We start from the raw sequence: 15,162 nt of genomic DNA, 5'->3' as shown, positions 1-15,162 counted from the left end.
CGTTTAATGGGTGAGGGGCTTCTTTGCTTTATTTCTGAACAAACAGTCCTTCCCTCTTTTGTCTGTCCCACCTTCCATTCAATAATTATTTCATCTAATATTTTGTTCTTTTGTTTCAGGTTACCACCAACCCAGAGGCTCGTGTTGGTAGATTCTCAGTCAGTCGTGCCCAGGAGCAGAGCCTCGAGTGCAGGCAGAACCCTCCAGCTGCTGACCAGGCTGCTAACGGACCCAGTAATCCTGTGCAGATTTTGAGTCCAGACCCCACTCATAAAGCCTCGCTGCCGAGTCTTAACAACAACTCCTTCAATAACTCCTACATCAGCAGTGACAATGACTCCGAATTTGAGGATGAAGACTTCAAACTTGAAGTCAGCCACCTCAGAGAAAAGTAAGTTATCCCTTCCTCTCTTCCTTAACGTCTCAAAACACTCTCCTGTTTCACCCTCAGTCACATCTTCTTTATTAAGTTGAGCTGCGTTAAAGAAATCTAGATTTTGCTCTCTTCTGTCTTCTATTTCTGTTCCCCCCAAAATAGTAGGCTGTGCTCTGCTTCTGTTTTCTCCTCTTCCTCTTTCCTCACCCTCGAGAATGAGGTTAACCACCCGCTTTCCTTCATTACTTGTTTCTCTTGCTTCTTCCTCTTTTCTAGAAAAGAGATGTTAATCACTTCAAAGAACATGTGACCTTCCTCTGCTCTCCTTGCTTCCTCACCATTATCTCTTTCTTTCTTTTGCCTGTCTATATTTTATTCCCTCTTTCATCTGCCAGGCACATGCGTGAGATTCAGGCCCTGCACTCCCGCCAGAAGGAGGAAATAGACAGTCTCTTTACAAGGCTGGGAAAGGTAACTTGACTGCGTAACCTCTGCCAAGGGAATTTAAACATCATGTCATACCGAACGTAGCAGGTACCTCTCTTACTCTGATCTTGTCGCAGGTTCCTCCAGCTGCAGTGCTGCCTCCAGTTATAGGCTTGTCTGGCAGGAGGAGAAGACCGACCAAAAGCAAATCCTCCAAATCATCAAGAACTAGCTCCACACACAGCAGCAAGAGTCCGTTACAGCCAGGTAGGCACTCAAACTCAAAAGCAAAATGATTGTTACTTACATTAGGGGTAACTACAGTAGCCATGCAGGGGTTTGTTTGATTTGTTCAGGATTTGAGATTTCTGCCTCCACCCCAACACAATGATGGTGAATAAAATGTAGTTTATGTTGCTCACAGCACTTGATATAGACATTTAAATAAAAATACAACATCCCTTCTCAGAAACAATGTCTCGGTCAACTGTAAATAGTTGACATTGATCATTATTATCTAGCGCTAACTTCAGGTCAAAATTTAAAATCAGAAACTTTGGCTTTAAACAAGCTGTCAGGCCTTCTGTACAGCTGTGTTCTCACAACTATACTATAAATATAGGTAGAAAGGGTAGAGAAGACGGATGCAGAACACTAGGAAACACTGACCAATCAGAGCAGACTGGGCTTTTTCAGGAGGGGGGCTTAAAGAAACAGTTGCTAAAAGTGAGTGCTTCAGACAGAGGGTGAATACAGGTCTATAGAAACCCAAAAGTATGTACCTGAAAATGAGCATTATATGGGACATTTAAACATCACCTATCAGCACATTAACATTGGAATTGTGAGTATGTTAGCATGTTGACTTTAGCATTTAGCTCAAGCAACGCTGTGCCTACAGAAAGTAGCTGCTAGCATGGCTGGAGAGTCTTAATCTTGTTAAGGTTTAGGTTTTAATGTTGTGAGCAACATAAATTAAATTCATCTCACCTCCACAGGGAAAATGTGTCATTTTTGTTATTGACAGTACCTCACTACCCAACATATACCTGAATCTTGAGCACCACAGTCAGGATGGTCAAAAGCCTTTACCCTAACATTACAATGTCTCTGTGTTTATGCATCCGTGTGTGTGTGTGTGTGTGTGTGTGTGTGTGTGTGTGTGTGTGTGTGTGTGTGTGTGTGTGTGTGTGTGTGTGTGTGTGTGTGTGTGTGTGTGTGTGTGTGTGTGTGTGTGTGTGTGTGTGTGTGTGTGTGTGTGTGTGTGTGTGTGTGTGTGTGTGTGTGTGTGTGTGTGTGTGTGTGTGTGTGTGTGTGTGTGTGTGTGTGTGTGTGTGTGTGTGTGTGTGTGTGTGTGTTGGATCTGCTTGGTTACACGTGCATGTGGTGTGTATGCTGGTGCAGGGTCAGAGCTTGAACATTTCTGACTGCTTTCTCCGTCTGTCTCTGTGTGTGTAAATATATGTGGTGGCTGGTGTCTTATCGGTCCATTATCTTTGTGGGTGTATGTGTGTGTCTCTGGTCTCCGTGGTGTGTGTCCTTCCTGCTCTATCCTCTCCTGCCTATACCTTGTGCTATCTCCAGGCAGCACTTTATCCGCCCAGAGCGTCCCAACCATGTACCCCGGCCAGCTGGCTCTGTTAGCCCCAGGAGGATTAGCCGATTCAGGCAGCAGTACTCTGCTCGAGCCACTCAAACCTTCTCCCTCCTGCAACAACCTGTGTTCGGCCTACACCAGCGAGGCGGGGCTCTCCGTACCCAGCTTGTGCGCTCCCACCCCAGGTAGGCACGTGATTGTGAATCCCAGTCTGCAGCAGGCTTCACGAGCTCCCCCACAACAAAAATACTTTGCACACACAAATGCATGCAGTTGGTTTGCCTTCACACCCTCACAACACTTCTTACAATAGTTTCTATCTTTCTCTAATTGTTTCTCTCTCTGTGTAAAGCAGTGTGATGACTAACTGACTGTTACATTCTTCCTTTGTATTCCTTCACCTGTGTCTCTCTCTCCTTCCCTCTCTTCTATACCTATCTTTGTTTTCCTCTTGTACTGTCAATATTTCCCTGCTTTTCCATTGTTGCTCTCCTCTTTACCTCTCCCTTTCTCTACATCTCCCTTCTCTTCTCTGCGCTCTCCTTTTCTGGTTCTTTGTCTCTTCTCTCCTCCTCTTCCTCCCTCCCCTCTCTTCAGGCTGTGTAAAGTTCAGCTGGGGTTCGGAGCGTCTGGCCCTCAAGCCTGGCGGCAGAAGGACGCGCTTTCTGAGTACGCCCTGCTTGGCTCTTTGTGTGTAACGCTTTATTTCTTTGCTCTTCTCTTTTTTCCCGTCGTCTTTACTTACTTATGTTCTTATTGTTTTACTCCGATATTTGTCAAGTCACGGTCGTCCTGTCTTCCCTTGGGTTTCCTTCTTTGCTGGATGAAGACACTCTTGATGTCACCAGTGTCCTGCAGAAAACTTTACAGGCGTTTAGACTTCTCTTTATTGATCCTTTGGGATGACTCCCGCAAGGAAATTAAGAAACTAGTAGTAGTTAGTTGTTAGTAGTAAACATAATTCAACTAGAGGAGCATGGCTTTTACACACTTTTGCACATGAGAGCTTTCTTGCTGCAGCAGTCAGGGTCCAAGTACTTGGCTCAAAATAATCAGCCAAACCCCATTTCTGGCTTAAATCGGGGCCTTCAAACAGGGTTTGCTGCCTTGTGCAGATAAAACCAGCAGTCAGCAGCTTATTACTGTTTATTCTAACATTTATTACTCAACTGTATATTGGAAAATAAAATGTTTCGATTTAGAAGAAAAAGGAAAAATTTGAGATAAGAGCTTGCTGCAGGACACAGAAAGTTAGCACAATGACAAACATCCCAGAGCTTCCAATAGTTCTCATCACTTACTCTCTGTCTTTCTCCAAGCATGTTTTTTCTCCTTTCCTTTCTTCCCTTTGAAATAGTCATCCTTGACAAACAAGTCTTAACTTTACATTAAATGCCAACCTTGTGCACTTTTGGCTGTGAGGAATAGCCGCATCGTCGAAAAAAAAAATGGAACCATAATTAATAGAAAGGACACAGCAAAGTGTTGACTGTCTAAAGTAACACTTTAAAAGGCTGTCAACAAATTGCAATGCCATTTTCATCTTAAAGTGTTTTAGATTTTTAGAGGCCATGTGAGTGCACCAGCCAAAACACAGAACAGCAGCTATGATGTCCCATAACATAAAACTTCTATATATTAACCAGCACCAATGACTACGCATGCACAACATATCCCGGTTTTTGCCCTTATTCCGAAAAACACAATATTTCTACAGAGCTGTTTTTTCCACCAATAACGGAAATGATCGACCATGCAAACCTATTGTTAGGTTGTGTGGGATTTTTTTTTCGACCATGCATCTCTACTCCAGACTTCCAAATTGTTGACTGTGTGGGATTTTTTTTTCGACCATGCATCTCTACTCCAGACTTCCAAATTGTTGACTGTGTGGGATTTTTTTTTTCGACCATGCATCTCTACTCCAGACTTCCAAATTGTTGACTAGATGGTTTGCGAGAGGCCGTAAACTGATTGAGATGCATATTTGGAATGTGCTGTATACATGTCCAAAGAATGCTCATAAAACCCAAATAATAACAATATATCCGTCATGAGAATGCTATATTCAGAAATGACCTTGTCATATTGTGAATAATAGTGAAACATTAGTGTACATTTAAACATAGTCATTGGTGGCAGGACACTGATTTTCACCAATGTGTTTAAAGTTATAATCCATACTATTTCAGTCCTGGATGATTGGGCAACGCCTAGGATTACTGCTGATGAGTCAATCAAAAGTGAGGGCAATTTAATAAATTAGTGTATGAATGCAAGTCAGGTTTTCCAGGGAAGTGAAACGGCAGCTAAATGCACATGGTTTTAATCAGTAGCTTCATTGTGTGGTAGCTGTTAACTGTCAAGTCCAAGTTGACACCTGATACAGTACAGTTTTGTTTTTAATAGAAGATTTATAATTTCTTTTGATTAAACTTGATTCATTGCATTGACTCTTTCAGTTAAGCACAGTTCTGTTTAAATGCTGTGTATCCATCTTTATTTATATATTTTTGTGATTACGAAAGTGTTTTCCTCAAATCATATTATAAGCATTACATGTAGTGTCGGTTAACTGTTTTGTGCTTGATAATGCGATGTTTATGAATGCTTCTGAACCCTCTGCAGCTCAAACCCTTTCTCTCCCTTCCTTACTCCTTTCCCTCACCCCCTTTCCTCACCCCTCTCTCCCTCACCCATCCCCCTGTCACTGCACAGCCAGGAGGGGAGAGAGACAGACCTGGGTCTTATTGATCGCAACTAGTTCTTGTTTGTAAAAAAGGAACATTGGCATTTAATGAATTATTTATTCATGTAAATGACTTTGAAAATAAGTCTCCAATGCCATTTTATTTCGCAATTTAAATCGCTCACTAAATCAGAGATGTGTGCAGGGATTCAGAGGTCTGGAAACAGGGTACTTTGATGTACAGTATATGAATCCTAATTTGGACCCAGTTCTGGTACGGCCCTGTGAGCTGTAGAGAGGACTCAGAATCACATCAGAACCAGGGGTTGGTTACCCAAAAGCATCTTCAAGCCACAGTACACAGGCAAGACTTTTAGGCAGTGTGCAAGACCTCAGTTTGGTTTGCTGTACATTTTAAGTTATCTTTAAGACTTTTGGCTACAAAATATTTTTATTCCAGTATGAACTGTTCTGTTGCTACTGCAGTAAGTTTGCCTAAAGTTGGTGTCTGCACTTCCTCAGAAGGTTTCCTACATAAAATAATAATGTTGATAATAATACAAGTATGAACTTGAAAATGAGAACAATATAGGACCTTTACGTCTACTTTACAGTCAATGTGTGACAGGGATTGATCTCAGTGTTAAGATGGTATTGGGTAACTCAACCCCCAAAATGTTGTTTATTGACTTCTTCAAGTTGAAATAATCATACTCGGATGCATTGTGTTTGGTTGTCTGGTGTTGTGGGCGTGGGTTTAACTCTGACTCTCTCCCAATCCTCCAATCGTTGTCTTCCGGCCGCACAGGGAAGATGGTGAAAAAAGTCTGCCCCTGCAACCAGCTCTGTAGTAATTATCTCTCTTTTTGGTCTTTCCTCCCTTCATCGATCCCCTCTTTCATCCTTGCACTTGCTCTCTCACGCTTCCTCCGTTTGATCCTGATTCAAGATTTAAAATCAGTTCCCTTCAGTTATTTCAGTCACTAAAACATTTTTTTTTTTTTTATTTGGACATTTTGATAATGAAGGGTCAAAGAACACGCAGTTTGAGGACTGAAATGACTGAAGTGACCAGCCATCACAGACTCAAACAGTGCATGCACCCGCAAACTCTCACACACAGACACTCCAACAAACACTAATACACCTGAACAGCTGTTTGCCACTCTGCCCCCCTCCCTTTCCTCTCCTCCCTCGTCATGGCTTGAAGTCTTGACTACATTCCCCAGAATTCCATGCTGCTGCAGGCAGACATGACACGGCATCTCCTCATTCTTCTTATTTCCTCCATTTTATTTAGCATGACATGCCAGTTTTTGTCAGACCACCTGTGTGATTAGTTTTTACTGTATAATTCATGCATATTATGTCTTTTCCTGTGTAATATCTGATATGAACAGATCAGACTAATGTTACTTTGGTCTGGATTTAAGGTAAAGGAATGATGATAAAGAAACGTGAGGAAATGTTTTCTATGTCATATTAATGACAGTAAAATAACAATAGCAATTCCTAATAATCCTAATGTTAAAACTGTACATTTGTGAAAAATACACATGCATACTGTCAGGGCTATGTCTGCAATATTGATTTAAGTGGAAGCTTTAATTCTGAAACCAAATGTGTAGCAAAGAGCTGAAGTATATAAAATAACCTCTCAGCATATACTGAGTCAGAGAGGCACTGGCGTGGAGCAGTGTCGTCTTGGAACATGCTATGATCATGGTGCTGGTTTCATGTAAAAGTTAACTTGAACAGAGGCTACCACAGCAAAGCACCTACATGCAGACACTCAGTTTCAGGTCAGTTTGCAGTGTGCTTTTTAGTCTTGCAGTGAATTTGCTCTGATCAGTTTGATGTTCAGGGTCAGCAGAAGGCACACTGCCAGCTCTTACAGAGCTTGAGTGACATCTAATGGTCAAAAAGTAGATAAAAATACAAGATCAGTGCTACAAGGGGCAACTGGGATCAACCGCAGGCCTGGCTCAGTATTGCTTCTTTCGTGTCGGAGCATCTTGTGGGTGAATGCTGCTGGGCATATCAGCTTTTCAGGCTCTCCAGTGTATCACTATCCCAAAGCAATGGGATTTTTTAAGAGAACACAATATTTAAAATGATACATTCTGAAACAGGCTCACTTGTTGTCATATTTGTTGGTAAAAGTGACCATGTTCTGTTTTAAAAAGTTGCTCTGGTATCATAGTTCTCCATCTTTCATCAATATTTCCATCATTACAATTTAACAATATAATGACCATGTCGACATGCTTACCTACCCTACTCTAAACTCTGTCCAGACCAGCCTCTGTCACCATCTAACAGCCCTGTACATGGTCAAGAGAGGAAGTGCATTCTCATTCATCAAGATCAAATCAGCTATCAATTGTAGTTTGAACAATATCTCTCATCTTTTGCACTCCTCTTCCTTTCTCTCTCTCTCTCTCTACAGGGACTAACAGCACCAATGCAGTGAGCGGTTCAGGTGGTTTGGGTCAGAGCCAGGGTGGTTCTCAGTCTCTGCCACCCAGCAGTTCAGCCCCCCACCAGAGGAAAGGAACATTCACCGATGACCTCCATAAACTGGTGGACAACTGGGCCAGAGATGCCATGAGCCTCTCACAGGTTTACTGCTGTTTTATGATTCATCTTACTGTAGCACAAGTTGTTTGGACAAAGGATATGTCCCTTCAGCAACCACTCAGTTAGAGGAAAGAAACTAAAGGCAATATGTTGGAAGCCATAGTGCCAGAAGTTTTGAACGTTTTGCGACTGTTTACACAAAAATATTTTTTTGTGTAAACAGTCGCAAAACATTCAAAACTTCTGGCATTCTTTTTTTAAATTCTCAACCAGATCCTGGCACTTGTGTGTTTAAAGTAACCAAAACATCTGTTAACTGGAAACTGTGTCAGAGTTTTAGGACAAAGACAGCCTATGCATGGTTTTCCTGTATTTTAGTTCAAGCTCTGGGAACATCCAGTAGTAGTACAATGTACATTGTCTTTATCTTACTATCCTTGAGGTTTAGAAAATAGCTATTTTCTGGGATCTATTTTAGTGTTTAATAAAGCAATGTACAGGTGTGTAAACTGAACTAATTACTTAACTTTTTCAGGGGAAAAGGAGTGCCAAACAGCTGCAGCAGGCCCCAGCACAGGGACATAGCTATGAGGTTAGTTTAAAAAACATACACTATATGACATCATGGCCCGATTAATCTGTTAGGGGGTCCCAAGGGCAGAAATGAGCTTTTGTGCCCTTACCTCTCACTAAGTACTTTGGACACAGCAGACTATACAGGGCAGACAAACAGAAACCACCCACTGCTTCAATGCTGTAACAACTGGCCACTGGTTTACGTGTCTCAATTAGTTTGATTAAAGATAACTAAAATGCTAAAGGTCTTGTATCTAGATTCTACCACATAACCCCCTCTACAAGACAGGTTTAGCTACTAATTCAAAACCTGCGTAATTTGAAATTGTATTTTATTGGTGCATATTATTAAATCTTGGCACTTTTGGGGCCCCTGAGGGTGTAGCAGGTACCTGCTTGGACCGGTTGGTAATCAAGCCTTACATCACACACAAGTTGCTTATAGTTTTTTGAAAAATGTCATGTTATTTCCTGAGATGCATGTTTTTTGTGCCTTGGTCAGTCTTAAGCCCAGTTCATACCAAAGGTTTGCAACAAGAGGAATTGAAACTTGCAACTACTTGCAATGTGCCGGTCTGCTACGTTCTGTAATCTGCTAGTCTACAGCAATGCCACGAGACGGTGTATCTTCTCCATAGCATTGACTCCGCATTATTTCCTTGACAAGTTGAGTCGCGTAACTGGGAAACTGTTCCGTCTTGTCGCAAATCTTGGGTCTGAAATTGTATTATGTAAGTCCTTAAGGGGGACACACAGGTATCTACTAAATGAAATGGAGAATTAATTTTTTTTTAAAAGGTCATTAAAAATAATGTGTTGAATGAATGTTTCCTCATGTAAAATATCCATCTCTTCAGGTGATCCAGTCAGCCAGTCTGGGCAGGAAGTACTCTGCTCCCAGCCAGCTGTGTCCCAGTAACATCGGCGGTTCAGCCCACCTCCCGACAAACTCCACCACTGCTACCTCTCTGGCTGCCCGCAAGGGCTCCCTGTGCCACCCTCCTGCCTCCTCCACTCCACCTCAATCCCAACCTCCCCAGTTCATCCACTACACCCCCTCCGCTGCCTACAGTGCACAATGGTCTGGTCCAGCCCAGGGCCTGTCAACCCCCCACCAGGCACAAGCACAGCCTGGGCCTCTACTGGTCAGCACCTCCCAGCCCCTGGGCCCCTACCCCACCACGGTAGGTGGACAGGGCCAGATTCCCGGGCAGGGGCCACTCCAGGCTTTCCATCTGACCAACTCTCTCCAGAAGTCGGTCAGCAACCCAGGAGGACCCAACCTGAGGACCACGTAGGGCTGGGGGTGAGGGCTGGTTTGAATCACAGCCCGACTGGACTGGACTTGACTGGTGTGGAACAGAGTGTTACAGGCTTGACGGACTGGAAGAACTGGAGGAAAGACAGAAGCTAATCTGTTCAAGAGGAGAAAATAAAAATGGAAATGAAGATCAGTGAGGAAGTCAGGAATGTAGTATTTGTGGTCAAGTCTCCGCAGCTTGTGTGATCTATCTCACCTCTGCTTTCATCCGTGTGTGTTGGTGTGTGTGAGAAGCTGTCACAGACATGAATGCAGTTACACAATCTTCCTTTCTGCTGTTTGACCGTGGGCTTGTGACACATTTGTGACAGCCAGCCAAATGCTCAATGAAACTGGAACACTGATGAGTGCAATGTTAAAGAGGCCAAAGAGGTTTTGGGAGGCTGCGGGATGGGTGTTAGTTGTTTGTGTTTGAGGTATTGTGTGCGCGCTTACAGCTCGGTCACACTTGTTCCATTTCATGCTCAATTGAGTGAACAAGTCTTTACAAGGCAGATCACACAGTCACACATGTGAGACAGTGAAGGTCATGAGGTTGAGGGGGAGGAATGTGGCGGCCAGCTTAAACAAAACCATCTCTGTGTCCACGAAGCACCTGTTGCAATGCTGTAAGAATTAAAAAAAAAACATCAGCACTCATGTTGCACTCATAAAGAGGTAACTGGTGGATACAGAGGGGGAGCATGGCTGCACAAGAGGCTATACCACTCTGAAATCAAGCAGTGGTGTGGAGGTGTTTAGAGCCGAATGTTAAGTTAAGGAAGTGTTTTTTCTTCACTGTGCAGAATTTGGACATTTTTTCTCAACCATTCAAAGCACAAAAAAAAGAACAAATCAAACGCACGTTGAGAATTTGACCTCCTTGAGCTGAGCTGACCTCGAGCCTGGTCCAGAGCGGGCGCAGTCCAGCACTGTTTGGGGTTTTGACTCGTCAGCTCGCGGAAAAATTGTGACAGCTACTCCTCCGTTACCTTCTGTGTCTTGTTCCTCACTTGTTCTGACAAACCGTTCAAACAGATGGAGAGAGATGGAGGAAAGAAAGTGGATGAAGAGGGAGAGGAGCACGAGGGTGTTTGTATTAAGTAACAGTCAAACGCCTCATCTGTTTCCTGTTCCACTGCTTACTTTAGGAATGGACAGGACAGATGCCTCTGCACACCAAACGCCTCTTCACCATCACGACTCCACCTCTTCCTCCATCCCTCTCGCCGCCTCTCTGTTGCCATTTGAAGCAATAACAGCAGAAACCTTTTAGAGAGAAAAAAGTCCAAACATGAGCGTGAAAAGTGGCCTTGTTATCAGAATAATATCAGAGTCCCTGTACAGTTTGTGTCTCTGTTTGTTTTTTAGAATGTCAGCCATGATGATTCCATTTTGTTTAATTTTTTTTTCTTTTTGTTTGGATGGGTTTGTTTTGCTTGTTGCCCCCAGCTAGCAATCTGACACAAACACACACACACACACACACACACACACACAGTCATGCACAGACTCACACATACACACACACACACATACACATACAGTCATGCACAGACTCACACATACATACACACACATTGTTGGAGACGTAGCAGCCGTTTAACAAACAGATTCAGACTAATGCCTCAGTTTTAGTGTCATCATTAGGGTTGGTTTCAACATTTGTTGAAATGATTGCAATGTACATTGTTATTGTTGTCGGTGATTATTATTCTATTTAAAAAGAAACAAAAATGTGTTCTGTCGATGGACTTGTTATACACGCACATCCATGTACGATGTGGAAACACTGTGATTATTGTTGTTTATTATTAGCAAATGTTGTTGGACAACATTAGTTTTAGAGGTGAAATATCTCAAATTAAAAAAAAACAGAAGCAAACAGAGGACGGTTTGGGGTCGTTTCACTTTCAATTCACTGCGTTCAGCAAATGGATTCTGGTCAAAATGTGAAAACTGAGAACACCTCTTTTCAATAATCGTCCTCACATCCAGTTACTGAGGACACGCTCCAAAACAAATGCCTTACCGACAACTAATCAACTGCAGTTTCAGTTCCTTTTTTTAGAACTGATAGAGTTGAAAGTGGAAACTGACCTCCAAGCCCGAAGACAAAACCGGAGTGAACAGCAGGATAGTTGATATGTAGATAATAAAGTAATGCTAGCTATTTTTTTTCTTAATACAGTACTTATATATCAGACACTTTAAATAGCCCTCCTCTTCCCTTTCTCCCTGGATTTGTTAGATGAATGTGAATGTATAAACCAATGGTGTCCATTTTAATGTACTTGAAAAAAAAAAAAGTCTGTCTTATATTTTTGCTTTTCGGCTTCCCCCTCACCCTACCCTAGAGCCTCCGGTGAACACTGGAGGTACCTTTAGTGCCTTGCATCCTTCTTGTTGCTTGTTTCGTTGGGGGTTGAGGACTCGGGTTAAAGTAAGCACACTTGACAGCACGTGTGGAGAGTTTTGAGGGTGTCAATCTGAAGTCAGTGGTGATGATAGGACTAGTGGAGCAGGCATGCAGTAGATTGGTGTAGATGCAGTAATAACGGCTGTCGTTGGCTTCTACTGTGTGCGCTACTGCTGCTTTGTGGTTAATTCTCTTTGATTTCAACGAATTGAGATTGTGTTTTGCCCAAAAAGCAAGAATGTTTCCCCAGTTTAGCTCTTTGAATTGATTGAAAGATGAATGGACCCCCTGGTCCCATTTAAACCAATGCGATTGACCACGTACGACTGAAAAAGGCCACCATTTGAAGTCAGTGTTGTTTTGTGAAGTGAGGCCCATTGCTGTGTTTTATCTACACATGAGCCCCGGGTATACGCCGCCAACATGATGGAAGATGGAGAGAACATGAGAGCTTATCAGTGCCATTTTTTTTCAGGGTTTTAAATGTAAATAGTGGGGTAATATTTTTTTCAGTTTTAAGGAGGGAGTTGTTGAAGATTGTATTTGAAGCTTGGACCACCCTGTATTTTAGATGCACTGGCCCAGGTGCAGCATAAAGTCAGCAGAGGATACAGTGAACTAAATTTACTATCTTTTCATGTCAACATAACTTTGGAGACAGGCAAGTCAGATTATTATTATTTTTTTGGTTTTCTGAGTCTGATCTGAATTGTTTTCTCTCCTTAGTTTGTGGCTTGAGAACAGTTGAAAAAAGGTTTTGCTAGGATCAATTTTTTGGTCATCACCCTTCAGAAAAAAAGGTTTGGAAGGGGATTTTTGTGTGTGCACTGTTGTGGCCAAAACATCAAATGCACAAAAAAGCAACCTCCCTAAACTTTTATTTTCACAGATTATTTTCCAGCTGTTTTTAAGTCATGAATACAGAAGAGAAAACAATTTCACCTGATTCAGAGATTGCTGAATCCTGATTGGTGCACTCCGACTGAGCCCCACCCGATTCAAATTATGAGGAGAAAACCAGGAAATACAGAAATCTCTCACATAAAATAACCAAAACTGTTCAAACTTTGGCATGAAATAGTGTTTTTATGAACCCATCACTCAGTAAGAAGTGAACCGTGAGTTTTGATCTTACTCCTCTAGTGTAAACCATTGTTATTCAACTTTTATCACACTAAGAAACATGTTGGCCATCTAACCTTTTTATAGTCAAAATCCATTTACAAACCCAGCAGAACTATACTGTCTTTTTAACAGATTTGGTTGGGAATGCCTCCTCATCTGAGAATTGCTGCTATTTGGCAAAAAAGTCTGCACAAGGTATGAATATTATCTCATCAACTCCTATTCCCACTGTATGTTTCTGAAGCTGCACCATTGGGGGTCGATACAAACCAAAAAGGTGTGAACATAAGGTTGCCACAGTGCTAGATGTGGTGTTGGTGGTGGTTAGAATGACTGTGAGCACAGTGGTGGTGATGGTGGTTAAAATGATGGAGTGATAATGGCAGTTTTTAGATTCAAGGCCTTTGACACCCTGTTCTCTTTTCATTTGTCCGTGCAAATGAAACATATCTGGTACAAACTTTTAACATTCACTTCAGTTTTTGTTTTTGTTGGTTGTTCTCGATTCACTAAAAAACATGGATCGGTTACTTTGTAAAGTTTGTACAAAGAAAACTCACTGCTTTGGCTTGTTTTGTTTTTTTTTGGGGGGGGGTGGTATTTTCTATTTCTCATGAATAATAATGCAACATTTTTACTACTAGGCAAGTTTGGTTGAAGCTGTGAATAATCATTGAGCCACTTTGCTTTAGTTCTGGTTATCATGATCTGTTAAAAGAAGTCAAACCTTTAATGATGCCACCAACTCAGTGCCATTGGACTTTTTGTCACAGGAGTGGAAACGACAGAGGTAAAGAATTTAAAAAAAGGAAATTCAGTGTATTCTCACTGCTTTTACTCACTGGAGCTGTTTTGGTTGCCAGGTAACACCCTGGATTTTCACTTTGCAATTGCTCGAGCCTCAAATGATTTCCACAGTAGAAGTTTGGTCTTATTTTTGCTGTCTCTTCTGCATAAATACAATGAAAGGAACGCCTACTGTGCAGCGGCTACAATGCAATATTATTTAAAGTTACAGTATGCTATCAAGCTCTGAGGTTACAGTTGGGTTTGACAGTTAGGACGCCTGCTGGAGGACTCTTTGAGTTAAACATCAGTGGGTGCAATTATTGTGAAGTTTCATTTTTAGAGTTGTGGTGGAGGACTCTTACTGTGAAAGGCTTGAGAGTTATCCAATGCGGGCACTCTTATTGAAGTTTCCCGAAGTTAAAAAGTAGGATTCTTTTCCTGGTGAGACATACAGCGTAGCAATAGTTGTTTTTTGCTCTAGCTCGCATTAGATTCAGTTTGAGCCTGGACTCGCTAACCTTTATGCTTTTTACTGTAGAAGTGCCCACTGAAAAAAAAAAAATAAATGCCTTCAGATCCACACATACATGCCAACAGATCCACACATACAGATTGAATCTGCTTGCTGTTTTCATGTAGCTTGCTCCTGTGGAATGATGTCGAGTCTCAAGCACAGCAATATTTTCTCTGACTGTCAGTGAACACATTTTTCTCAACATGTTTATGATGTTTCTGGTTTCTTTGATGCTCTCGTGTTATTTTTGTTTTTTTTATTTCTCACTTGTTTTATCAGCAGTTTTAATGTCTCTAGCTGCACCTCACTTAATTCAGTGGTTTCATTTTTCTGTATCGTGATTGTACAAAGTGGTTGGATAAGAAAAAAAAAAACACATGAATGAATGAAAGAAAAAAACAAAAAATAAATGTAGGGAGTCATTGGCAGCCTTTAACGGTATGTTTTGCACTAAGTATAGAGTGTTCAAGCTTCATATTAAAGAAAACTTTGCGCTACAATACAATGACATTTGTTACTTTATTTGTAAAAACTTAATAAATAAAAGTTGATTAAATTAATTACAGTGACTGGACCTCAATCAATATGAAGAATTCAATACATTGTGTTTTTAGCAGGCCTCTGGGTCAGGATGAACCAGAACAGATGGACAGACAGGTACACAGAGCGTAGTACTGACAAGGTTCCATAATCTTGTTTTGTAAGTAATTTAAAGTTTTTTACATCAGTAATTACATGGCATCAAAGGTCCTATATTATTCTCATTTTCAC

General features: G+C 41.7%; 1 protein-coding gene across 6 annotated transcripts in view; it reads left to right on the top strand.

Moving 5' to 3' along the window:
• The window catches only part of LOC310962738 (serine/threonine-protein kinase WNK1-like), a 94,560-nt gene extending 79,615 nt beyond the window's left edge, over positions 1 to 14,945 (top strand). For 2 of the 6 annotated variants that reach the window (XM_083935294.1, XM_083935291.1), the window contains 7 exons: positions 120 to 391; positions 772 to 847; positions 940 to 1,069; positions 2,387 to 2,584; positions 7,538 to 7,710; positions 8,204 to 8,260; positions 9,102 to 14,945. In XM_083935294.1, the coding sequence (XP_083791420.1) occupies positions 120 to 391; positions 772 to 847; positions 940 to 1,069; positions 2,387 to 2,584; positions 7,538 to 7,710; positions 8,204 to 8,260; positions 9,102 to 9,542 (1,347 nt within the window). In that variant the 3' untranslated portion in view covers positions 9,543 to 14,945. Of the gene's footprint in view, positions 1 to 119; positions 392 to 771; positions 848 to 939; positions 1,070 to 2,206; positions 2,585 to 2,996; positions 3,090 to 7,537; positions 7,711 to 8,203; positions 8,261 to 9,101 lie in introns of those variants that run through there. The other 4 variants (XM_083935290.1, XM_083935289.1, XM_083935292.1 and 1 more) reach the window with 4 other exon arrangements.
• Positions 14,946 to 15,162: the final 217 nt, after the last annotated feature.

The sequence above is a fragment of the Echiichthys vipera genome, assembly GCF_963691815.1.
Source record: "Echiichthys vipera genome assembly, chromosome: 20".
Classification (NCBI taxonomy): domain Eukaryota; kingdom Metazoa; phylum Chordata; class Actinopteri; order Perciformes; family Trachinidae; genus Echiichthys; species Echiichthys vipera.
This window is presented reverse-complemented; position numbering and strand designations above follow the sequence as displayed.